A 26,894-nucleotide genomic window follows, 5' to 3' on the forward strand; every position below is an offset into this window, starting at 1 on the left:
TAAAATGCTGCTATCACAGCATTGAAGGGGTTTATGCTGCACTGTCGATCAGGCAGCAGGGGAATGTTGTGGCAGGTTCCCACACTGGAGATCCAAGCACCCCAAAGCCCCCTTCCCTAAAGCTTCATCACTTGGGTAGACAGCAGCAGCAGTGCCCCCGCGATCACCATGATGGCATTTTTTTTTCATGATGTACCAGTAACGTCACAGAACGAGTGAGCCCACTTGGGCATGACGTACCTGGTACGTCACTGAATGTGAAGGGGTTAAATGTTGTGAGAGGGTATACACATTGATCTGTTGTCACAACATATTTGTGGTTTTGCTCCCATCGACCCTCTCATGATTCACACAGCCCTGACCACAACAAGCATTCCTAAATATTAACTGCTTGCAAGCGGAGTTTTATTACATCATATAAAACCTAAATGCAGAAAAAGAAATTAATTTTTTTTTTATTTTTTTTTTTAAACAGCGTAACAAAAATCGGCAAGGGTTTAATCATAACATTTTACAGTTCAGCCACTGATGAAACACAAGGGATGGAAATGATATATCCTGTATAGGTATACTCTATTCAGGGCATGCAGCCCTACTCTAGAAAAACAAAACTATTTCCTATCACATTCTGTGTTAATCGGAATGTTTTTAACTCACCTCATGCTCTGTGATATTAATCAGGAGCTCCTGCTGCAGAAACTGCTCTAGAATGTATTTGGGAGCCATGTCCACCAATGACTGGAAGCAGGGAAGAAAATGTAACAAAGTATCAAGGAGCTGCCAGAACTGTTCAGAACAGAATACAGCAAGTGTTTCCACATGCACTTAGTATACAGTATTACCTGCTTGGCAGATGGAGTCATTCCTTGCTGCACCACAATAATAGCTCTAGTAATATTTTCCTCTTGCATCCTTTGGCAGTACATCTTAATGGTCTTTATACCAACTTTGGGCTCCTCTGAAGAAGAAAACATGATAATTACATCACATCACCATTTTATTCCCACACTGTTAAGTAAAGTCCTCCAAACACACTGTGGCAAATTACCTGGGAAGAATACAAACATCTGGTCAGTAGGATCATCATTATGAGCCACCAACACAGTAAGATCTGTTCTTCTGGGACGGCCCTCACTTGGCTTGTCACCAAACTGGCTCTTAAACTCGTCTAGCGTTTGATCCAACTCATCTTGCGTTACCAGATAACCACGGTCATGGCACAGCTGTGGGAATAGAGCACAAACCAAGTTAAATTCACAACCAAAGAAGGATAAATACTAGTATTACCACTAATATCTTTTGACTTCTCTCATACACTACCGTCCAACAACTATAACCTCTTTAATGTGTTTGCTTTAGGCTATTAATATTTTATTCATGTCTCGCCGCTGTAGTCTGCCCCAACATGGCACCCTTAAACCACTTATCAAATCCCCAATACCAGTCTGGATCAGAATTATTAAAAGGGAAGGAATTCAATATTTGAATGTAAATGACATGCAAAATTAGAATCAGTATAGATTTACCTGACAGGGTAACAGAAAACTAGTAGACCAGTGGGAACAGTTTGTATAGCCTATCCAGACACCAGTATGACATCTGACTCATGCAAGTGGTTTGGATATTAAAATATTGAATATTCAGGAGGTACCTCAGGGGTCTCTACTGGGACACATACTAATAATTAGGCACGTTGCGAAAGTCGTGAAGGTAAGATGTATGTTTTTGACAGACAAATACAAAGGCCTGGAAAAGCGTGGGCATTCCTAGTAGAATAAAAACAACGGTTAATGATTTAAGTATATAAAAGAATAGCAGAGAGTGTGGTAGCTAAAGTTCAATGCTGATAAGTATAAATTAATGCACTTGGGACAAAAAAAAACCCAAACTAAAAAAAAATGCAAAATATAGTATCTCTGTCCATTCCTCAAACATAATATTTTGTGCAGTTCTGAGGATCATCGCCTTAGAAGAATATAGATATTCTGTTGGTAATAAAACAGTTTACAGGAATAAAAAAAATAAAAAATAAAATCAGTAATGACTTAGGGATCTTAATATGTATATCATAGAGGAAAGAATGAAGACTAAAAGCAGGATTTAACAAAGTACAGGAGGAAAATTTAAAAGTAGTACGGGAAATACTAGTTTTTTTTTTTACTTTACTGATGAGTAGTGTATAAGTGGCAGATGCTAATCCAGTGAGGGGATTTAAACATGCATTGGATGGGGATAAAGCTATTCTGAAGGCATTACATCAGGGAAATGGATAGACCAGATCGGCTGAATGGTTCTTATTCCCCAGAAGACTCTGTTTCTGTGTGCATTCCCGAGATGAACTATTTTTTAACACTATGTCGGTCTCCATTTAACCCTTTACACCCACAGCACCTTTAAAGAGTTAAAAGCAACCGCGGCACTAGTTCCACAGGGCAGACACATGGGGCTCACTTCCCTACATATCATACGCACACAAAATATAATATAGATATATACACATTATATATGAATCCCTTCTTGAAATAATTATTACAGCATCCTATGTAATTCAGTTACTGCGAAGCACATTGATCTCAGCGCCATATAAACCCGACTTCTTTAGACTTAATGCACTTTTCCGGCATGGTAACCATTTCAACGGTGATGATACCACTCGTGTTGCAAGTTGCGAGCTCTCCCGCGCTACCTTATTTTACTCAAGTTAGAGCCCCTTAAAGGTTTTGTGTTTGTTTGCGGCTCTAATGCAAAGCAATCTTTTACCTGCATAATGGTCTTACGAATCTTCCAGAGCCGGTAGGTTTCCTCCTCATCATCCATGTTTCCCCCACGAGATCTACAAGGTAGTAGGTACTGAACAATTTAGCTGTCTAACCACCGCCTGATCGCTGCGAAGACCTAAACTAAAGGCTGCCTTTACCACTGCCTGTTTACCAGAAAACCCAAACAGGGAACGAAGACCTCGTTTAGGGGTGTCTTTTGAGTTGCCTGATTGTTGCAAGAGTACTGGGCCGCGAAGCTGCCCAAGCGTTGCCTGATAAACAGGAGTATATGGAAACTGTGAGAGGCCGTGTTTGTATGATCGTGATGAAGACCCCAACCTGCACTTTAATCTGCATAAGGAGCGTCACGCACTGCGCATCGGGTGAGTGTCTTCCCTAGTGACCCGTAATAACTAGTTTTGTCGGCAGTCGTGTGTTTCTGCCATTTTGCTGGTGGTATACACTACTAGGCTACATACCGAATATGATTATTCTGTAATAATATCTAATTACGTGTATGAAATAAAACAGGAGCCCCACAGCTAGCCAGAATATAATACAGTATATATTGTTTATGTTTAATATTAAGTAGACTTTTGTGTAAAATGTTCAATGGTATAGGTTGGTACTAATATTACAAAAAATAATTGCTACAAAATGACCGGCGTTTAATACTACTCACCCAGGAATAAAGGGTGCCATCCTGTGTTTGATTTGTAAGCCAGTAAACACATGCATCGTGGATGGTCATACTCATGTAAAAGCAGAAGTTATAATGTGGATGAAATGCTCATTTTAGAAAAGCCAGGAACCCTGCACAGCACAGAGCGCATCAATGGATACCTGAAGAATTTCACTAAAGTTTCCAGTCTTTCTCTAATACACTGTAGTAACATAACCACCCTTTTCAAACAAAACAAACAAACTTTGTGGCTCTTCCTTCTGACTTAACGATTATTGTTATTATTTATTGTTTTTTTTATAGCGCTATCATATTCCACAGCGCTGTACAAGTATTACCTGCATGATTATACCTCACAAGTGTCCACCTTTAGGAGGGACAGTCTCTCTTTTGGCCCTAAATCCCCCGTCTCAATTATTTCCTCTTATTTCTCTTTTGTATTATCTCAAAACGTTTGGTGGTTATAAGTGTATCCCCATGTTATACAGTTCTAAAAGTTACAATAATAGGAATAGAAACAGCAGAAATGGAACTAAAATACATGATTCTTCTAAAAGCCATGCTTGGTTATGAAAATACACAACTACAGGTCACAATATAACATAACAAGTACAATTCCTAGCAACACCTCTAACCATGTCCCTAAGACAAAGGTGTCCCTCTTTGGCCATTTGAAATGCTGGGGGGTATGCTTGGTGAATGTAAAACTAATACCCTTCACACACACATTGAACATGGTGTATGAATTGTACATACTAACATTTGTCAGATTAAACTGCAGCGTGTAGAATTAATTAGTGTCTGGGCAGCTTAACAGGCTACTCTGTTTGTAAGGAAACAGACATAAAAAAGTGTCGGCATATAGATGAACGAACGTCCCCACGCTGTGGGTGTTAGCAAAGTGCACACGCTGAATTTCTGGTCAAATGGATATATCTATTCGGACAAAACACCTCTACCTTAGGTCTTCCTAGTCGTGATGTCAGATGTGAAAGCTGATTGATGGACTATTCGGCTGAGGAACCTGATAGCTACTCCCAAATCTACTTAGAATTCACAAAGCAGGCATACCCAGCTTTCAAGACGATGCTCAGCTTTTCAACCTGACACTAAAGGTCCAACCTTAGAGAACTTCTGCCAAAGAAAGAGCTTGACTGGCTGCATCCAGACTTAAAGCGTGGCCTAAACCCGCTCTAACACAGTACACCGTACCTTCTTTCCATGTTCCAGGTGCCACTAACCTTAGACTCGCCCCTGACATGCCAACACCATATGCTGACACCCATACTCATAATAACACCATATGCTGACACTCACCCACTCACATATGCGAACACACACTTATGATAACACCATACAGCAACATTGTATTTCAAAGAAATAGTGTTTTATTTAAGTACACATAACACCCCAAACCAAAATCATAAAATAATTTTAGCTTTTTCTGGCAACATGTTGCTGGCCCAGACTTACCAGCCTAAGTATTTATGAACTTCCCCATAAGACCCAGCTAAGACTCTGGAAACCTTCACCAGACAGCACACAGGTCCAGGCAGATAATGCTGCACTTGGCTCAGGGTTCCACTTCAGGGCCTCTCATTGCCCTGGTTGCGCAGGAAAATGTTCTCTTACCTCAACAGTCTCTCAGATTGTGAGGTTCCAGGGGCTTAAATGTCCAGCATCTGTGCCTGATGCAGGCTTCATAAGAATCCCAGACTGGATCCTGCAAACCTGGCTTGGGCATCCAGTCTGTTGCAAATTTGGAGTTGGAGCAATGGCCAACCCTACTCTCCAAATGCTGCATCCCAGGAGACACAAGAGACACATCTCCCAGGGGCTGTACAATGCTACATAAAATACACATATATACACTTACTCTAACAATATTCACACACACATACTGACTCTAACAGTACAGTACACAAACATACACTACCCCCCCCCGTCATGATGGAGAAATGTGCCAGTGTTGGCCCTTAATAATGCTGAATAGTTATATTAATTAATATAATCATTGAGCTTTAATTGATTGATTTGTTTTTCTACACCACTAGACTGAATACTGCCTCACGAGAGGAACATGCCAATGACATGTGCAGCGTATGGATGCAATAACCATTTTTCCAAGGGATGTGGAAAACAATTTTTCAGGTACTGAACAAATACAAGAAAAAAATATATAAATAAAAAAGGTAACACATAATCAAATTATTGGTATTATTTTCTCATTATCTTCCAATGCATTCACAGCAGACAGATGGACCATATGGCCATTGACATGCTGTCAAATTCTATGCTTCTGTCCAGAGCATAATTCACAATATTTCTGAAAGAGAACTGAAACATCCCAGATTATCTCAAACCTTAATTTGTATACCTAGATACAACATATTAACTTAGTTTTATTTGTTAGAAATCAGCTGTCATCTTGGTGCTGGATCACATTTTTAATTGATGTATTATCCTAACATATTTGTGATAATAGCTTTCATACTAAGAGATTTTAAAACCTTCCCTGAAATAATTACTTATTCATATAAACTTTAGATTCATTCCCAATTCTTGGCAGGGACATGTAATTGCCATCTCACACAAAAACAAACATTGATAAATTGTTTTAGATGATTAAAACTTCTGAAGAAAGAATGAAATTACGGATTGGGCTAATGGTTTCTTATCATGTTAGAGAGTGCAGCTATTGTTTTGTTTAAATGTAACAGCACCTTTAGCCTATCATGACCAAGGGCTTTTCATGCCAGAGTTTTGGCAATGTTTTTTGATATATTTGTTCAGCCATGATTCCTCGTTTTTATGTTTAGTGTACTCACACAAGTTATAAGTTCAGTACACATGGGGCCTTCCTTTGAAACCTAATAAATAAGATTTATGTCCAGCAACATTCCCTTATTACAGTAATACCCTGCATACAAAGTTTTTTTAAGCTTTGAAGGGCTATGTTGCTCCTTTACATAGCACCATCTTTTAATTTTTTTTTAATACTTTTAGCTTCTGGTGGTAGTTTTTGTGGGGTTTTTTTGTTTGTTTTAAATAGACTGTTCTAAAGGGGTTAAAATAAACTAGTGAAACAAATGAGATAGATGGTTTCCCGTACTGGTTTAATTATAGTTCTATTATTATGATGTATTGATAATAATTTATAAGAGATATATATATATATATATATATAATGTATGTTGTAATGAACATCCTGCAACTTTTAAGCATAGATGTAGAGAATTGTTGTAAAGATTATAATAGATAATCCTGAGTTTTTTGTATTGATGAAACCTTCTGCAGGTTTCCTATGAAAGATCCAGAGCGGCTTTCCAAATGGGTTGCAGCAATGAGGCGGAAAAACTGGAAACCTTCAGTCTCCAGCCGGATCTGCAGTGATCACTTTACAGACAAGGACTACATGCTACGTCCAGGAGCCATGATTCCCCGATTACGCCTGGACGCTGTACCTTCTGTCTTTGATGGGTGGTCCACACATTTAAAGGAGCGGGTTAAAAGGAAAAAAAACACAAAGAAATTAAAGAATGAAGCAGTAGATGCCAGTGATATGGAGATTCTGGATAAAGAGCAGGTAATTTACTGCACATTTCAAGATCTGTTCAAACGTATTCTGTAGCTGAAAAGTCATACATGGCTTTATACATAGTCTCATTGCACAGTGCTGCTGAATCTGTTGTTACTATATACATAAAGATGATAATATAAATATCCATATGAATAACAATGCTGACCACTAGACCAATTTTCTGATTCTCCATGGTAATGTACAGTATTTGTAGAAATATGAAGCACTTCCACTAGGTGGCGTAAGTTCACCAGAGCAAAAGCAATGACATATCTCTAAATACTGCATAAATGAGGATATAATTACACGGGTATCAAGTACGCGAATCGCGTAGACCTCTACACGCTGCCCCGGCTGCATGACAGGGGAGTCAGAAGCACCGGTAAGTTTGGAGGAGTGAGGGGGAGGGAGTGTTAAATGGGGGGCATAAGGCATTTCTGTAGGCAGAGTGTTCTATGAAATGCCTTTAACCCCCTTAATGCCACTCTGCCTCCAGAAATGCCCTTTTAACGCTCTATATGCCACTCTGCCTCCTGAAATGCCTTAAACCTCCCTATTTGCCACTCTGCCCCATAATATGCCTTTTAACCCCCTTAATGCCAGAGTGGCATATAGGGGTATAAGGCATTTCTGGAGGCAGAGTGGCACATAGGGGGTCAAAAGGCATATCATGGGGCACAGTGGCATATAGGGTTAAAAGGCATATCATGGGGCACAGTGGCATTTAGAGGGTTAAAAGGCATATCATGGGGCACAGTGGCATATAGGGGGTATAAGGCATTTCTGGGGCAGATGTGCATAACTGGGGGGGAAGGTTGGAAAATAGGAGGAAATAAAACCAAAATATTCTTCTCAATCATAGCTTTTATTAAAAATAGTTTAGATGAATTAACATTTACTGGTAAAACTTTTTTCCTATAGGGTCGTCTTATATTCAGGCTTTTTCTTTTTTCCTAAATTAATATTCAGATTTGGGGGGTCGTCTTATAATCAGGGTCGTCTTATAATCGAGCAAATACGGTATTAGGCTGTCTATGCGTGATGACAGAGTGAAGATATTTAATGTTAGTGTGTATGTTCTAGTATTACTGGGTCTGCCTCACCCCTGTTTGTTGGCCCAACAAAATCCAGCTCTCCACACCAACAAAGTTGGACAATGTTGATTTGGCTCATCTAGTCTGGCCTTTTTTTCTTGATGTAAAGATTTAAACCTTAATAAGTGCTTGGCTCAGGATAGTCATATGCATGTTTAAATGTATTAACACCTGCAAATTCTGCTGGGAGACTGTTCTATTTGTCCACGACCCTCTCGGTAGAAAATAAGATATTTTAACGGAAGGTCATTAATCCCTTTTAGGATTTCAAAAGAATTACTCATAGGCAAAAATGATTATGGGGAGAATCAAAGCTGTATTATATAATAGAAAACACTATATAGATGGGGCAGGGGGGCAGAGAAGGAGCTGCATCTGGACTCACGAAGAGTCACTCTTCAGCACGCAGGAGAGGAAAACCCCCATTTTCTTTTAGAGGAAACCTTTGAGGGGGGGGGGACAAAAACAGAAAACAAAATTATTAACAGGGTTAATTGATTTTAAGATCCACACTCTTCATAGAGTTCACAGATCTCTTGCTGGAATCCTGACACTCTGCAGTTCACTTGGCTAGGAACTCAGCTATCTTGGGATGACCCTTCAAAATGGCAGTGTGTGTGTGTGTGTGTGTAGAACTAGTGTAATATACGTAGCTTCCATAATGACATCCACCACACAGCACGTTTTACCCTTCCATTGCCAGAGTACTTTATGCCACTCACAGCTTTATTTATATAAAAATGTGAACAACACAAGATGTCATTCTGCTCATTATTTTTATCTTTTATTTCCGTGAAATTTTATATTTTAAATGTAAAATTGTGATGTGATAATTAAAACCACGAGTACTATTTTCCTTTAAATTTGAGGCAGGTGACTCAATTAGGTATATCTAATGACAAGTCAAGGTTTCCATGAGGACTATATTGGAGCCATTTGGTTAACACATTTGGCAAGCCACTAAATAGAATCTTCACGATGGGCTATTAAATGGTTAATATTTCCATACTCTCAGGGTCAGCTGATTTACAAAGTTTACATGTATGATAACAATATTAGCATAGTGTAAATAATGTATCTCTAAATATTTATAGTAACGTGGGTATTCTAAACCAATCCACACACTATTTAGTGTTTTGGTTTTTTTTATTTTGATTGTAGGAATAGAAACAAGGTGAAAACTGTCTTGTCAGTGTTGATCCTCAAAATGCACAAATGCCACAGCACTCAAAGGGTTAATTGTTTTTCGTACCACATGAAATGCTGTATGTGGATACGTTGCCGCTGCAGGGTGAAGCATTGGCATAAAGAAACTGGACTGTGTGGGTAACATGATGCCACTGAATTTACAGTATAATTTCTGGAAACAGTTAATTCGGGGGTAATTAGATCTATAAAACACAAGCATAAATGGATTCACAGTAAATGAAAAAATATATATATGCAAATGTGCCAAAAATGCTACATGCAAAGCATTAAACACCTTTCTATAAAATCTTTACAAGTAGTATTTATGGATATATATTTATTTTACACGCCACATTAGTTTACCCTCTTCTCAAACTTTTCCTGAGCAGACAAAGCAGAACAACGATGCCCATTACAGGCCGCCGGATGACAGTGCAGCACCGGAGAGTCTGAGCTCTGCTGTGACAATTGGAGTCTGCACACAAGATCTACAGGAGGAAGAGCAAACTGGAGCGAGTGACACAGGGGTACTGTCCACAAGGACCCAAATTGATTTCAATAATACTGTGTATCTGCTACATTATCTACCTTCACCTTTCCAGATGCTTAATGAAAGTACATTTCACTAATAAAGATTCCTAAACATCAATAATACTTATTTGCTTCAGTTAGTTATGAATATATTTAAATGAACACACACTTCCTCAACTTTAGGTTAACATTCAATATATTCTTATGTTATATCCAAAAGTGTTGTTGTGCTAACTGTTGAGATCAGGTAGATGGCTTAACTGCTGAGTATCTTTGTCCTTTTTTTATAGCCCTTTTAGATGTGTGAAGTTTATATCTGCTTGCATTTGTGTTCCTGTCCAAATGAAACTAAGTGAGAGTCATAATGGGGAGAATAGCAAAACAAAAAATGTCTTGTATTAGTTTTCCTTATTCTGTAGTGTTTTTTATGCATACTCCGTCTTTCTATGCTATAGAGCGATTTTTATATGGGTGTAGACGGAATCTTATGGATTGGAACATCCTGTGGTTTAGGAACTGGCCTCTACATATGTACAACATCCGGCCTCCTATGGTTTTTATTTAACGGCTTTTGGATAAAAATAACCATTCCAAATAAAAAAAAAATGCATTTTGTGGTATCAAGTGGCGGGTGCAGACCTCCATGCTATAAATAATCTGTGGCTGTACTAATGTGGTCTGCAAATATGATGTGGTGGCATATTGAAAACCAGGGTAGCCTCTCTATATTAAAAACCAATGTACTAATCACAGCTTTCTATTTACACCCATAGAATGAATATTGTCCTGAGAAGAAAGACGTGCAGTTGACCTGTTCAGTGCCGGGTTGCAGTAACCAATTTTTCAAAACTAAAGGGAAACGCTTTTTCAGGTAATCAACATAGCTTTGATCACTAAGGAGCTGCTCTTTGGGGTTGGTAATAGCTTTTGTATCTTTCAGTCTTTTTGCTTTTCCTATTCTTCCTCCTTTCCTCCTGGCTCATACATACAGTATACAGAACTTCATACATTAACGCAAGTGTCTTGAATTTGAAAAAACCCAACATGCATAGTTTTTTTTATATATATATGTTTTTGGAAGTTGCATGGCACAAAATGGAACATGCCTATTTTCTTTCTCATGCTGTGGAAGTTAGAGTCTGTAAGCTGTGTCTCCCAAAGCATGTACAAATGTACCGAACTGTATAGTAATTATAATAGATTATCCTGTGAATTTCGTATTAGCGATACAGTGAAATCTTTTGCAGGTTTCCTATGAAAGATCCAGAGCGGCTTTCCAAATGGGTTGCTGCAATGAAAACGAAAAACTGGAATCCTTCAGTCTCCAGTAGAATCTGCAGCGATCACTTTACAGACAAGGATTACGTGCCACGCCCAGGAGCCATAATACCCCGATTACATCTGGCCGCTGTACCTTCTGTCTTTGATGGGTGTTCCAAACATTTAAAAGATCATGTTACAAAGAAAAAAATTACTAAGAAAAAAAAGAATGCCGCACCCGTAGAAGAGGCCAATGATACAGAGATTCAGGATAAAGATCAGGTAATAGTTTCAGTATACAGGTTCATCACATGTAATTTAATGAAAAACACACTGTGTAAGGGGTGATCTCAATATTATTTTTATTGTCCATCTCTCTCTTAAATAGTACTTTAATCTCATAAATAGTACTTTAAACCAATGATTTACCTCTGCAATAGGCATGAATGTGCATATGCATAAATATTTTGCTCAATTTTCAGTCACTGCCTGGTCAGACAGATCAAAGAGAGATGAGCGCCCCCTGCAGGCATTCTGGTGATAGCACAGCAGCTCAAGACTCCTCTGATGCACCTGCAGTTTCAGGGACAGAATTACAAAGAAAAACTGAAATAAGAGTGAAAAGTCAAGAGGTAAGTGAGGGCGAGGCTTTTTTATGATATAGTTACTGCCCTTCATATCCTTTGTGTATTAGTATTTAGTTTACTTCAGTGATCCCAAACTCTTGAAATTCCACTCTACCTATAAAATATAACACACATATATATATATATATATATATATATATATGTGTGTGTGTTACCTACACAGGTAACAAATAAAGTAACCACAGAGAAGAAAGCAGAAGCAACATAAAGAATCAAAGCCAATCTGTTCCAAACCATGTGGAACAAAAAATTATATCTGGCACCAACTGGATTCAAATGACAAAGTTTTATTGTAAGAAGGGCTGCGTAAATTGTTGGTGCTAAATAAATAAAAAATAATAATCATAATTTTAATCCATCCTGTACCAGATCGAATATGCGGTTCCACATGGAGACGGCATTGATCCTTTTTAATAATCACTGCAACAGTGTGCACAACAGTACCTGTAAACGAATGCCCAATGCCTGCGTGCACAATCATAAGCAAGACACATTATTGTTCTTTAAGATGTTCATTTACACCAGTATTTTCATTATATACTTTTTTCCCCATTTCACTAGATCAACTGTTTCCCAGAGAACAAGAGATTTTCAGTAATGTGTGCAGTGAAGGGCTGCAAAAATATATTCTACAAAGGAAGTGACAAGCATTTTTTCAGGTAATTAATGTAACATATAATAGGTATTGTAATGTGAATATTAACTGATTAGATGTGACCATACTGCTTTTGCCAGAAATTAACAACACACAACCTTGTGTGTATGCATGTTTGTGTTCAATGGCGCAAATACGGTGTGTGTGTATATAATATATACACCGCATTTGCTCAATTATAAGACGACCCCCCAAAATTTTAATATTAATTTAGGAAAAAAGGGGAAAATCGGAAGGTCATAGAAGCCCCCAGAGGAAATTGGTTGTCTGCGGTGGGGCTGCCAGAGAGAGAAGGATCTGGGTCCCCTGCAGCGCTGCGTGGGATCTGGATCTTAGTCTTGTAGTCAGACTTCTATTTTAAATAAGATTAAAGAATCTTTTTTTTTTTACACTAAAATCCAATCCTTTTCTACTAATCTTGAAGAATACCTTTAGTCCATCGACAGTATTGGTATTTTAACATTACTGCGTTATATTCGGCAGGTTTCCGAGGAACAACCCGGAACTGTGCACCAAATGGGTAGTGGCGATCCACCGTAGAGACTGGACACCTTTGGTGAGAAGCAGAATCTGTATCGATCATTTTACATGCAAGGACTACACCCTGCAGCCAGGAGCATTGACTCCGCAACTCCACCCGCACGCTGTGCCATCAGTTTTTCATGTAAAAAGCAGGAGTAGGAATTCCATCCTGAAGGCAGCTTGCGAAGATCCAGGACCATTGAAGGAGAAGGTGCACGAGAACAAGGAAGTGCTCAGATTTGCTGACCACACATACTCTGCAGCATATCATGTGATTAAAAACCCCACTCCTTGCTCAATTTCTTCTACTGTTATTCTGAGGAAAAGAATCAAAACTTTACAAAGACGCGTACAAAGACAGAGGCACAAAATCAAAAACCTGTCTGAGATAATTGAACAGTTAAGGAACAGCAATATGGATGATAACGGGACCTGCCAACTGACGTTGTCAGTCGTGCAGTAAAAGTAAGGAATACTTTGTGTAGTTTTGTTTACAAAAAAGAACAAAAAAAAAAAGTTTTCTGCTAATGTTATTTATTTTTTTAATTGTCTTTATCACAAAAAATACAATGTGGCCAACAAAAAGAGCAATTACATAAATTACCATAATGACTGTTAAAGAGGAGCTCCCACCAAATCTGTTTATTAGTAGCATCAGATTAAAAATAGCATTTTCAAAACATTGTGCTGTTGACTTTTTTAAAAATGCTTCCAGTTTTTGCATTATATTTTCAGGCAGCTGTATAAGCAGAGTGTTTTATGAAAGGAATATTTTTCCCCATTTCCTCTTTAATTTAACTTTTTCTTGCCACTGTATGTATGTATGTCTGGTTATGTTTGTGTGTTTCTGGGTGTGTTAGTGTGTGATTATGTGTCTAGGTATGTGTGACGGGAACGACCTGTACCCCAACTGGGTACTCCCGCCAATCGTTGCTTCCTTCTCCCCATGGCCACCAGGATACCAGCGATTTAACCCATTCACCGCCAGACAGAACCAGCGTTGCAGAGAGAAGGGGGGATGCCGCTGCAACAGGGCTGCTTTACCACTGTGGCTAGCCGAAGCTGAGCTACATCGTGTGGCTATTGTGCTGAAAAGGACAATAAATGATCCTAGCAGCCCAGAGCTGCACCGACACTGTCACTAGCCGAAGCTGAGATACACAGTGTGGCTATTGTCCTGAAAAGTACAATAAGGGATCATAACAGCCCACCCCAGGCATCAGACAGCACTCATGTTGAGGTGAAAACAGGACTCCCTTTATTTGGAAACACACAGCCTTATATACAGTCCGGCAGTGCAAGGGACATAAATCATAAGTTATGTTAGCGTGTGTGTCTTGGTATGAAAGCATGTGTGGTATGTTAGTGAAATTGTGTGTCTGGGTGTTTGCGTATCAGGTTAAGTTTGTGTCTGGGTGTGTGTTAGTGCTGAGTGCCTGTAAGTGTGTTCCTTGACTGCTTTTGCTTCAGTGCCAAATTACCTCTTTATTAAACATGTATTACACTGCTAAAAGGCCATATTTTTTGTCAATGAAAAATGAGTGCAGCCCACGCACACATACATTTCTGATGACGTGTCCCACTACAGAAAAAAAACTTGGACACCCCTGCTCTATGGCACACATTTCATGCCTCTTCTGTTGGACCTGTATAACGCATAAAGACGTCTTTAAATGCATAAATGTCAACTGGACTTCTGTTGCTTAAATCCTCCCTCGAGGACCAATATTGACTAAAACGTCGAAAAACAATCTATTGTCCCTGACACCCCCTCTAAAAAAGAATGCGTATCAATGTACTCTGTTGATGCTTTAACTCCTTCAGACAATAGAGTTTTCATATTCTTGTAATTTTTACCGTATGTATGCATGATTTCCCTTTTCCATATTATACAAATTATACATTGTTTTGTTTAGGAGAAGTAGGCTTTCTGTGTATGATGGTATACTGCTATTACACACAATTGGTTGGCAGGAAGCCAGCGATGCTGATCTCCTGTGCAGCGATAAGTGAATGTCCCTGCCGCTGCAACAAAGTCAGGACGTACAGGCAGTGGGGTACCTACAGGGGTTGCAACTATCACGGGAGCTGTCCTTTTAGGGACCACTTGTTTCTGTTTCCTCAAGCTGGTTCACAATTGTTCAGAAAGGGCCCTTCTGACGTGGAAGGGCCCTTTCTAAACAGGTTTGAACCGGCAATGGAGGACAGGAACGCAGGAGGGCTGAGTTACTTGTGAGCAGCAGGACTATGGTGGTATGGGTGTATGTATAAGTTTATGTAAGCTTGAATGACTATGTATGACTATGTATAAGGGTACGTGAGCATGAATGTGCATGTATAAGTGTGTGTGAACATGTATGTGTAACTGTGAGATGGAGTGTGTGTTAGAATGAATGTGTGTTAATGAGTATGAGTGTGTGTTAGCATGTGTTAAGTTGTGTGCCAGAGCGTATGTTGCACGTGGAAAGGGGTAATGATGGCACAGACAAGCTGTTTGGGGCAACGGTGGCACATGTTGATTGGTGAGGCCCCGGGGCAATTTTCGAACCGGAGCCCTGTGTTTTCTAGTTACGCCCCTGCATTCAGGTCCCTCCTAAAGGGTTTTTTGGTGCAGGTTACATCCTAATGGGGCCTGAACGGGTTAATAGGCATTCTTCCAAACCGAAAAAAAAACATTCGCCTGACACAGCAGTTGCACCCATTGGCTGCTTGACGCACTCCCATTGAAACCAATTTGAAGGTTTGCTGCGCATGCCCTCCCACCCGCAGCATTTGCCGAGCCAGCCTGCAGGGAGATGTTTGCAGCTGAATACATCTCTCACTCTGTAAATAGCCATGGGGGCGTTGGAAGGGGCAAAGGCATATGGGAGGATCCTGCACAATTCCCAATGCATTTGCAAAACGGACAACATGACAATTTAAAGAGGACAACTATACGATGCATTAAACTGAAACAGTTGCATTTTTGCAAATTTTTTTCCAAGTTTTGCCAGTTTATATATATATATATATATATATATATATAATTAGTGCTTATAAACAGTTCATTATATGTATTAATATGGTTTGAAAAGCTGTAATGAAAAAAAATATATAATTTGTGTATTGCAGTAAAAACAGAATCATATGACAAACTTATGACAAAAACACTAAGAATCTTAGGGAATGAACCACCATTGGAGTTTTGAGGGGGGTTAATCATCTCCCAAAGAATCTTGCCCCTGTGAGAATAAGGGTTTAGGTCACTAAACCTCCCTGTGTGAATGCAGCAAAGTTAGCTCGTTTTTCCCTGACGCATTGTGACTCCGCCCTCAGTTTACGGCCGCTCCTATTGGAGGAACGTTAGAAGGAGAGGGCAGGGCTCGGTGGTGACATGTTGAGATCGTTGAGTTGCGCGTCTGGGCGGTCAGTGCTGCTCGCGGCTGTCACGGGAGTTTGCGGCATCCGAAGCAGAACCATGGTAAGGGCGGGAGCGGCTGACGGGGGCGAGGGTCACAGGGATCGGGTGCTCGATGGGTCGGGTGCTCGATGGGTCGGGTGCTCGATGGGTCGGGTGCTCGATGGGTCGGGTCGGGTGCTCGATAGGTCAGCATTTAATCATGTGACAGATGGGGGAGATTTGGGGTGTCCGCGTTTTGTAGGATGTCGTTCATTGTCCTTTCTGTCGCCCCGTGCGTTTTCTCTCATACCACACCGTGACCTTCATCACCTGCTCCTATGTTTCCTGATGCAGGTGTGCGCTGATCACTAGACACAAAGCGCAAGACGCTTCGTATGATAGCCCATGTCGCTATTATATGTAACAAAGTACATGATGATTGGAGTGTCTCTTTAAGGCCATTGGATCAAGCACTCCCCTCTCATGGGTACTCTCTTGATCTTCTCCAGAAGGCCACAGGCATAGTTTGTGGTCCCTTAGGCTCAGGGGCTACTACTGCCCTGCGCAGTGTCATGGAGGCAACCTATGTTGTTAAAAGACTCCTAATGCTGACCAGCGATAAGTGAGACTCCTTACCGTTCAATGGAATATTGTATTTCTTATCTCTAGTTGCCTAATAGGAATGTGATGCATTATGAAATGTCCTTTGGAACTTCTAGCTGCAGATGCATCCATAACCTATTACACAATTCCACTGATAAAAGATTGTCATTGGTCATCGGTTACCAGTAATGATTACTTTATCTTAGGTGAAGTGGTCATCAAGTCTGTAAAGTCCAAGGGCTGTGAACAACTTTATGGTATTTGACTACCAGAGTGCTGAAGATCTGTCTTTGCGGAGCAGACCTGGCTGTTGTGTTTTGTAAACTGTCCACGCTAACACTGACAGTCCGGGATGTTCTTCTTGTTACATTGTAGGAAATAACCAAAACCTCTCATTTATATTATGTTTACATATTTGTTGCCAACTTTATTAGGGTAAGAAGCGCAGACAGTTTTTGTTTTTTGTATACATTGTAGGAAACGGCAGGATTGTAAGAATCTAGAGTTGCGCACCATCTTTCCATAGCGCCTTGAACTTTGAGAATAGTGTGGCTTATTGGTAACTACTCTGCGGATAATCTCCTAGCAAGCAGATGGGGACTGCCGATGGGGTGGGGGAAGTGTAGTGTAATCTATAAACTGTCTGAATGGACCTTGATTTTTCAAGGCCTTTAGGTAATGCGCAATGCCACGCGACCATGGTGCCTGCCCACGCGACCATGGTGCCTGCCCACGCGACCATGGTGCCTGCCCACGCGACCATGGTGCCTGCCCACGCGACCATGGTGCCTGCCCACGCGACCATGGTGCCTGCCCACGCGACCATGGTGCCTGCCCACGCGACCATGGTGCCTGCCCACGCGACCATGGTGCCTGCCCACGCGACCATGGTGCCTGCCCACGCGACCATGGTGCCTGTCCAGTCCTTTTTTTTTTATTATTTATTTATTTATTTTTTTTAGGGTCATATGGGGGAAACTAACTCGCTAGTATGGCTTATGTCAAACCAAGCTATTCCTTGGCAAGTTCAAGGAGTGTTAATTTAAAGGGTCTCTGCTCAGTTTCATGGAACTATGTAATTGGTGGTTTATATGGAGTCTGTAATCTGTATGTGTAACTGATTTATAAAAAAAAAAAAATGTCTGTCTTCTGTCTCCCAAATGCAATAAGCTTAGCCTACGCGCAGTGCAATATCCTATGTAACACCAAGTTATTCTGTTTGTGCAGTGTGCGCAGGTGGACTGGAAAGCGGCCAAGACTATATATGATTTCTCAGCCAAAGATATTGACGGCAGTGAAGTGTCCCTAGAGAAATATAGGTGATTATTATTTTTTTGGTGTTTACATTCTGCTTCTTCTACATGACTTCTCACAAAAACACTCTGCTCCAAACAACTCAAAGCGAACGATGAATTCAAATGAAAGTCATGTCATACCGTAGTAGATCTACAGTAAAACGGTGCTTGCTTCACGTGTCTTGTAAGAAGTAAGCAGCTTTTGCCCTTCTAATTTAGATGTTTGGCTGCTTTGTGATTTTGGGCAACGTGTTCTGCTGGGTTCCTGCTTCCCAATGCATTGTTCTCTAGCAGATCACTTTGATTCATGCCTTCAGTGCCTTGAGGCTAGCATGCTTGTTAGCCAGATGGCCTTAATGCAAGTATCTAGTCCATTTTGGAAGAGTGCTGCCCAAACAACTCCTTCTTATCTGTATTGTTTCTTTCCACCTATCGTAACTTGTGTGAGACTATAAGCGTTACAGTATTCACAACCATAATCTCCCGAGTAGTTCGGCTTTCAGGTGATGGTGGTCCTTGCCTAATGAAACCTTGTATTTTTTTTTTCTCCCCCGTAGGGGCCATGTCTGCATTATCGTCAATGTCGCTTCTAAATGAGGCAAAACACCTGTAAACTACACTCAGCTTGTTGATCTTCACGCCAGATACGCTGAGAAAGGTTTACGCATCCTTGGGTTCCCCTGCAACCAGTTTGGAAAACAGGTACGTAAGTATGAGTGAGGCTTTACATAAGACGAGTTCAAAGGCAGGTTTGAGATCTATTTCCAAAAAAAAAATTAGATGGGATAATTGGCCCCTACCTTCTACCTGGTTCTGTGTTTGCTTCTAGTGCTTTATTCATGATTTTTTTTTTCTTATCAGGAACCTGGGGATGAAGCTCAAATTAAAGATTTTGCTGCATCCTACAAGGTTCAGTTTGATATGTTTAGTAAGATTGAAGTGAATGGAGATGGTGCCCACCCCTTGTGGAAGTGGTTGAAGGATCAACCGAAAGGAAGAGGTACTCTTGGGAAGTAAGTACTGTTTTTTGTTTTTTTTTTAAACAGTATGCACTGGTTTTTGACCCATTAATATGAGGGCAGGGATTCTGCCCTTTTTTTGGATGGGGGCTTCTAACAGGTGTTAAACACCCCTTTTCTAAAGGCATTTAAGTCTCATATGCTTTGGGTGTTCTAGTATAGGAGAGAAGCCAGGGGCTGTGTATCACTTCTCATGGGTATGCTGCTGTTAGAATGAAGTTCCTTTGGTTATTGCATCAGAGAGACATTCTGATGCCCCAGAGACCCCCTCTAAAGAAGAATGTGTATTAAAGTACTGGGGGGTCCGCACAGACCTTTGCCCGCAGTGTTCACTGAGCAAGTATGTAGCGTGCTGGGAGATTTGTTCAGCAAATGCATCTCCTGCACTGCAAATTTTGCAAAATGGACACCACGGAAGTGTAAAAGGGCCACGCATCTAGCGTGTGCATTAAAGTGTATATGATTGCTGGAGCGTCTATTTAATAAATAGCAGTCCTTACTACACATTTGTAGGAATTCTGCATGTTTTTAGTTGGGCAAATAGCTTTCATTTTACCTAATTTTTTATTTTGTTGCTCCTTAGTGCCATCAAATGGAACTTCACTAAGGTGAGTTTTTGACCTATTCCCTGCTACAAACCTTTTTATTGTTTTTTTATATATATACATATCAATTTTTCTCCCTTACACTCCCCCCCCCCCCCCTCTTTCCACAGTTCCTTATTGATCGCCAGGGCCTTGTAGTAAAGAGATTCAGCCCTATGGATGATCCAATTGTAAGTGGCTTTTTTTCTTGTTTAATTTGCATATGCGGTCTGTGACCTTCTGCCAAACAATGACATTCATGCTGGCTTTGCTGTACTTGATGATCTGGATAGCGAGCAAAGCCTCCACTACATTGTTTGTTTATTGCAATTAAGAAAGATGTGATCTGTTCAGATTGACAATGTTTTGTGTGGTTTTACACATTGCATGTGACTTTAGGATTTAACAGTTCAACTTGCTTTCTCCTGGGTTATGATTAAAAATATTGCAAATATGGTTGCAATAGTAATGCGCAGAGGGGATTATGGGTGCATAGGTAACCTCTTCCGGTACCAACCTATGACCTGTAGTATAGTGAAAACATAAACGTTATAGCAGTGAGAATGTTTCTTTTCATTCAATCCAGATAATGTTTTACTCCTTCCGTAGGTCATCGAGAAGGATCTGCCCAACTACCTTTAGGATGACTCTTCCCACCCAGTGTCTGACAGCATTTGCTGCAGTTTTCAATCCTGGCAATGATGGTGTGTCTCAAAACCGAGAGGGAGGCAGACCGGATGGTGAACTGGCGTGCACCTACGGAGGGAAACTGTGCTATACTGTCAGAAACTGCTTTGTAGATAAAGGCATTACATTTCATTAATAAACCTTTCGAATGCTGGTGTGTGTGTGTTGTTTTTTTTTGTGCCTCATATTTTCTGGTTTGTCATAGCATAGCTGATCCACGTCGCTCCCAGAATGTTCTAGGATACTATTCATGTTTAAATACCATGGGCCGAACAACAATGCAGGTGTTTGTGTGTGTGTGTGTGTGTAAAGTTTTATACACACAACCTCGGTTGTCTCACCTGAACTTAAAGGGAGGGTGTCACCTGCCAGAAAGATTGTTTTCAATGTTAGACTTTGTATGAACGTTAACTTCCCACAGATGTCTAGTGAAGATCACAATTGTACTTGAGCTGTGACATGCTTTCAAGACAATCACTACTATTTTAGTGGACAGAATACAAACTTCTAGAGCTACAGTTTGTGTAAATCTATGGGGCTAATCCGTAAGTCCTACATTGTGCTGTTCAGTTCGCAAAGTTTAAATATTTAATGGAATTTACAAATGATCAAATGAATTACAACACCTACTTAGGTTCCTGTTCAGGGGCTGTTATTTAACAATAACACCTCTTTGTTATTTTATCCTTTGTGAACCGACTGCTTCAGTGGCATAGGAATGTGGCTGGGTTGCTATTCTCAATTTCAACTATTTGGCAGTCTAAGTTATATTAATGATTTAAAAACTGCCACTAACTATCAAAATGTAGGGCTATAAATTTTATTTTGCTGCTTTAACCCTGAAGGTGATGTTGTACAAACGTGTAGCTCTAGGGCGTAGTTCTGCATAAAAAGTTTTCCCTGCCATCCCAGGTGACACTCAGGATAGACTCCTTCTCTGTACCTGAGATAGGGCAGGACTCAAAACTTTAAAAGCCCCTCCTACTATCCCCAGTTTCTTTCCTGCCCTACATCAGGTAGGGAGGACTCGTCTCCCATTTATTTTTTCCCTCGGCTTTAGGTTGAGCCGGTTTCCCTGAGCTAAGCCCCCTTGCTGGGGGATGCCTTTGAACCGTAGCCGGATGGCCACGCCACCCAGCTAACACTTACCTTGCCGACGGGGGGGTCTTTTCGGCTTCTGCTCCTCCTCGCGGAAGTCGTGGTCGGCTTGTTTGCTGCAGGGCGGCTTTGACGCCACTGTTCGGGATCCCGTTGTCGTCCCACATGGCGTTTTATTGGGTCCCGGTTAGGGGCATTACGCACTTTTCAAGCCTCGTTTTCAGCCAGATTTGAAAATGTTGGCGCCGAATCTGCTGCTGTTGCGGCTTACAGCCTGATTGTAGGCTGTCGGTACTTGGATGTTTCTGTTCCTGCTCATTGCTGTTTGTATTTGCTTGGGTGCTGTTGCATCTGAAGTGGTTATGTCGGGTCCTGATAATTCTGAGCCTAAAAAGGTTTTGATGAAGACCAAATATGCGCAGTGCTCTGGGTGTCACAAAGCATTGCAGGATTCCAGGAAGAAGCTTTGCTGTGCTTACCTGAAATCGGTTGCGGATTCTGAGGCAATTGGAGGAAGATAGTTTTTGGTCAGGCTTAAAGAGGAGATACAGCCTACCTTCTCTGCCTTACATCAGGCTGTCCCTGTTCCCTCCTACCCCCACCTTCTGGCGGTGCAAGATCCCTCTCTCCTGGGGTGTCAGCCACTGTTATCGGACTCAGACTTAGTTTATCCTGACGTGGAGGAGTGTTGTTCTGAGGAAGGATAGATCCGGGAAGAAATTTAGGCTCTTATCTCCGCGGTGAGGTCTGCAATGTATTTAGAAGAGACCCCTTCTTTGCCAGTTTCTCCAAGTATTCAGCCTCCTTTACTGTTCAGCCTGCGCTGTCTGAAATTATTAAGCAGGAATGGTAAAAAAAAAAAGGTTAACCTTTCTAGGCGAGTGAAACATTTATTTCCCTTTGCCCAGTTTTGTGCTACCCCTCTGGTGGATACCGCAGTTACGAGGATCTCCAGCAAAACAATTTTGCCGCTTGAAGAGGGCTCACGTTTTTTTGACCTCATGGAGAAGAAAGCTGAAGCAGCCGTTAAAGTCTTTTGAAGCCTCTGCTGCTGTTTTCAAGCCAGGAATCGCATTTGCCTCAGTATCTAGAGCCGATTGAGGAGGATATTGTTGCCAAGACCTCTAGAGAGGCTATCCTCAAGAATGTCGCTGCTGTTAAACTGGCCGTGGAGTTTCTCTGTGATGCTTCTATTAAGACCATCAGAATGACAGCCAGGGCTTCTGCGCTTTCCGTCGCAGCTAGACAGGCCTTATGGCTGAAAGCCTGGGCTGTGGATATTGCCTCAAAGAATAGACTTCTTAATACCCCCTTTAAGGATAAGACTCTATTTGGTGAAGAGCTGGAGTCCCTTTTAGAAAAGACTACAGGGGATAAACATTGGATGCCACAGCGGAGACCTGCTTCCTAGAGACGGCAGTCCTTTCGGCCTTACATCCTGGGCCAATCCAGAGGCTATGGTTCCAGATTTGCTTGCTCATCAAGGGATCAAGGCTTCCGGGGCAGACTTCCTCGGGAGAGGGGAAGAATTGACAGATTTTCCTTCCCCAAAGGGTCGCAGGACCCAGAAAGCTCAGCATGACGCCTCCTCCATTCCGGTGGGAGGGAGTCTCCGATTTTTCAGAGACAATTGGTTCTCCGTCACTCGAGAACCCTGGGTAAGAACCATCGTATCTCAGGGTTATCAGCTTTAGTTTCTGATCAGGCCTTCGGAACATTTTTTGATTTCCCACCTTCCTCAAGACCGGGCAAGGCAGGCGGTCCTGTTGTCTTCCATTCAACAATTTTCAGACCTGAGGGTCCTGCTTCCTGTCCCTCAGCTGGAGCTAGGTCGAGTGGTTTATTCTCCGGTCTTCCTGGTTCCCAAGAGGCCGGGGGGGATTTTGTGTGATTATAGAGTTACGCTTCCTGAACGGTCACCTCCAGTTCAAGATAGAAACCTTGAGATCTGCTCTAGACACCTTATGCCTTCACAACTTCATGGTCTCTATAGACCTCAAGAATGCTTATCTTCATGTTCCCATCCATCTGTCTCATCAGCAATTCCTGCGCATTGTTGTCCCTCGGGGGTTCAAGTATCCAGCACTTCCAATTTCAAGCCCTTCCGTTTGGTCTGTCGGCAGCCCCCAGAGTCTTCACGAAACTCCTGGCAGTCGTGGTGGCCTATTTCAGACGTCACGGAATTTCAATTATTCCTTACCTGGACGAATGACTTATCCATGCCCGTTCGGCTCCGGTTCTCCAGTCTCACCTTTCCAGAGTGGTCGACACATTACAAGAGCTGAATTCTGAATTGGGACAAGTCCAGCACCATTGCCTCTCAAGAACTTGTGTTCCTGGGCCTACGTCTGGATTCTTGCTCCGGGAAAGCTTTTCTTCCACCTGGCAGGATCAATGAGATTTGTTAGCTGGTACGCAGGGTTCTCTCAGCGCACAGAAGCTCCTTAAGGACGTGAATGTCCCTGCTGGGCAAGATGGTCTCCACGAGGCACACAGTTCCTTGGGCCCTGGTCCACATGAGGATTCTTCAGAGATGTATCCATCATCTAGAGGGGAACCCGTTGGCTCTGGCCAGACTCATCTGTCTCTCTCCTCACCTCAGAGCATCCCTCACGTGGTGGCTCCAACGGAACACCCTAGTCGCAGGGAGAAGATGGTCCTTATCCGCCAAGGAGCTTCTCACCACCTACGCAAGCATCAGAGGAGGGGGAGCCACATATCAAGACTGGTTTGCTCAAGGTCTTTGGTCTCCAGCTGTGCAACTCCTTCCTTCCAACTGCCTGGAGTTGCTTGCAGTGGAAAGAGTCCTGCATCACTGGGAACAGCTGCTAGCTGGCAAGAACATTCTGCTACGCTCCAACATCCAGGCAGTAGTAACACATATCAACAAGCAAGGAGGTACAAGAAGCCCCGTCTTCTACATATATCTCTCAGGTTTTCCTTTTGAGCAGAGTCCATTGGATGACCCTGTCCGCAGTCCACCTCAAAAGGGACATTGAATACGCAGACTTTCTGAAGAGAACTCCTGCTCTGAGCAGCGAGTGGGCTCTGCACCCAGCGGCTTTCAGATTCATCGTCCGGCAGTGGGGTTTACCCAAAATCGATCTGATGGCATCCAGAGGCAATCCTCACGATCATCCTTTGGCAGTAGATGCCTTTGCCCAGATTTGGAATTTCCGTCTCGCCTACGTTTTCTCTGATCTCCAAGGTTCTGGAGAAGATCAAGAACAACCGCGCCTCTGTTATCTTGATAGCTCCAGACTGGCCGAGAAGCATTTGATATGCGGACTTCTTCGTGAGGGTCCGTTTCTTCACCCAAATCCTGCAATCTTCCAGCTGATGCCCTGGAGGTTGAACGTGAGATACTAAGGGCCCAGGGTTTTTCCATTCCAGTAGCTGAGACACTACTTTGTAGTAGAAAGAAGGTTACCTCCCTCAGATATATTAAGATATGGAAGAAGTTTTCGCAGTTGGTGTGGGAATTTTTCCTTCATCCTGCTCCCCAGGATCTATTCTGGACTTTTTACAAGATTGATTTGACAGTGGGCTTCAGCCATCTACTATCAAGGTACAGATTTCTGCCATTCGTCCCTTAATGGGCTTCAATCTCATCTCACTGCCAATTGTCAGATGGTTTTCCAAGGCCATCATCTGTATGCGTCCTCATCCTGTCACCAAGATGGTTCCCTGATACCTTAATCTCATCCTTCGTAGACTCACGTTGCCGCCTTTTGAGCCTCTTCAGTCTGTTTCTCTATATTTGTTGTCTCTGAAGACATACTTTTTGGTGGCCATTACTTCCGTTAGATGTATTAGTGAACTTAAGGCTCTATCTATGAAGGAGCCGTTTCTTCCTGGATAAATTTGTGCTCTCTGCCTCTGAAATTTGTGCCCAAGGTACAGTCAGCAGCCTTCCACAAGAACCAGGAGATTGTGTTGCCTACCCCCCCTCTCCCCGTTCAGCAGATGAAGAAGCTCTAAATACTCTAGACCTGAAGAGATGCCTCACCCATATTTGGAACAAACTCTGGCCCTGCGTAAGTCCTCTCGCTTATTTGTGGCCTCTTCAGGCTCCAACAGGGGTCTCAGCATTTCCAAGAGCTCCATTGCTAAGTGGATTGTTGCAGCCATCAGCTTGGCATATTCTGCAGCCGGACAGCCTTCACCTGCTGGGATCCGTGCCCACTCTACTAGAGCAGTCTCCACTTCCTGGGCTGAGTGATGTCACATTTCTCCTGAACAGATCTGCAAGATGGCTATTTGGGGGACTCTCCATACTTTTGTCCAACATTACCGACTCTATAGATGGCACAGGAAGGCTTGCTTTTCAGACATAGGGTCCTTGAGGCTGTTTCTTCTTCTTGAGTTTGCCCACCCTTCTTCTTTGGTATATCTATCCGTAGTGTCACCTGGGATGGCAGGGAAACAGGAAGTTCTACTTACCGAGAGCTTCTTTTCCCTGTCAGTCCCTGGTGACACATTTGTTCCCTCCCTTCCTTTTCAATAAAATTTTTGTTGCATCATATTTATTTTCCTGTGTGGTCTTTGTTATTCACTGTGGATAGTAGGAGGGGAGGGGCTTTTAAAGTTTTGAGTCCTGCCCTATCTCAGGTACGGAGGAGGAGGAGCCTATCCGTAGTGTCACCAGGGATTGGCAGGGAAAAGAAGCTCTCGGTAAGTAGAACCTCCCGTTTCCCCTACCCAAAAATCACAATTACTACTCTGATGCTTTTGTAGATACAAACCTATTTGTTTTGATAAACACTTTAGTCTCTTTATATCCCCCCCCCATTCCCTAAAGAGTGTAAGCTCTCTCCACCTAATGTATGAGTTTGTCTTAGCCTGTCAATTCTAGTCTTGTCATACCCCTTGAATATACTGAATGTATTGTATGAAGCCCTGCGTGAATTGTTGGGCTATATAAATAAAACATAATAAAGGACACCCCCCACCATCATATACACTTAAATACATGCTAACTGTATGGTTCCTTTAGAGCTTATGGGTAGGGGGCTTTTTTGCCACAAATGAGCAGCAAGAATCTTTGGATAACAGAGGCAGAATTTAAAAATGCATACAAGTATTAGTACTTTAATACACATTCATCCTAGAGGGGTATCAGGGGCATTAGACTTTCCCATTAATTTCCATTAGGTGTACTTCTTGAAAAATCAAGAAGTGAGAGTGTAAAGACCAACTTTCCGGCTACTACAGCTGACATGTTAGTATACCTGCTGGAAGTCTTTGAGAAGTTACCATCACCTTCAAAATAAAGATTGAATAGCTGAACTGTAATTATTAAGCATCATCG

The 26,894-nt window shown here is 41.8% G+C and overlaps 3 protein-coding genes across 4 annotated transcripts in view; 2 read left to right on the forward strand and 1 right to left on the reverse strand.

Annotated features, from left to right (window-relative positions):
• Positions 1-2,890, reverse strand: part of POLR2E (RNA polymerase II, I and III subunit E) — a 151,689-nt gene extending 148,799 nt beyond the window's left edge. For both annotated transcript variants that reach the window (XM_053464732.1, XM_053464723.1), the window contains exons 1-4: positions 2,761-2,890; positions 1,049-1,223; positions 843-958; positions 658-738 (exon numbers count right to left, since the gene is read on the reverse strand). In XM_053464732.1, coding sequence (XP_053320707.1) covers positions 658-738; positions 843-958; positions 1,049-1,223; positions 2,761-2,817 — 429 coding nt within the window. In that variant the 5' untranslated portion in view covers positions 2,818-2,890. The remainder of the gene's footprint in view (positions 1-657; positions 739-842; positions 959-1,048; positions 1,224-2,760) is intronic.
• Positions 2,891-2,964: 74 nt separating this feature from the next.
• LOC128492215 (peroxynitrite isomerase THAP4-like) lies at positions 2,965-13,598 on the forward strand. The gene is made up of 9 exons (XM_053464690.1): positions 2,965-3,142; positions 5,496-5,592; positions 6,739-7,027; positions 9,693-9,830; positions 10,608-10,705; positions 11,082-11,376; positions 11,577-11,726; positions 12,303-12,400; positions 12,880-13,598. Exons 2-9 carry the CDS (start codon positions 5,522-5,524, stop codon positions 13,379-13,381), a joined length of 1,641 nt encoding a protein of 546 aa, XP_053320665.1. The 5' UTR covers positions 2,965-3,142; positions 5,496-5,521; the 3' UTR covers positions 13,382-13,598.
• A 2,651-nt stretch (positions 13,599-16,249) lies between these two features.
• GPX4 (glutathione peroxidase 4) lies at positions 16,250-20,638 on the forward strand. Its single transcript, XM_053464744.1, has 7 exons — positions 16,250-16,378; positions 18,128-18,219; positions 18,753-18,897; positions 19,057-19,208; positions 19,798-19,822; positions 19,930-19,989; positions 20,408-20,638. Exons 1-7 carry the CDS (start codon positions 16,292-16,294, stop codon positions 20,438-20,440), a joined length of 594 nt encoding a protein of 197 aa, XP_053320719.1. The 5' UTR covers positions 16,250-16,291; the 3' UTR covers positions 20,441-20,638.
• The last annotated feature ends 6,256 nt before the right edge of the window (positions 20,639-26,894 follow it).

Source organism: Spea bombifrons, chromosome 1, assembly GCF_027358695.1.
Source record: "Spea bombifrons isolate aSpeBom1 chromosome 1, aSpeBom1.2.pri, whole genome shotgun sequence".
NCBI classification, from domain to species: Eukaryota; Metazoa; Chordata; class Amphibia; order Anura; family Pelobatidae; genus Spea; species Spea bombifrons.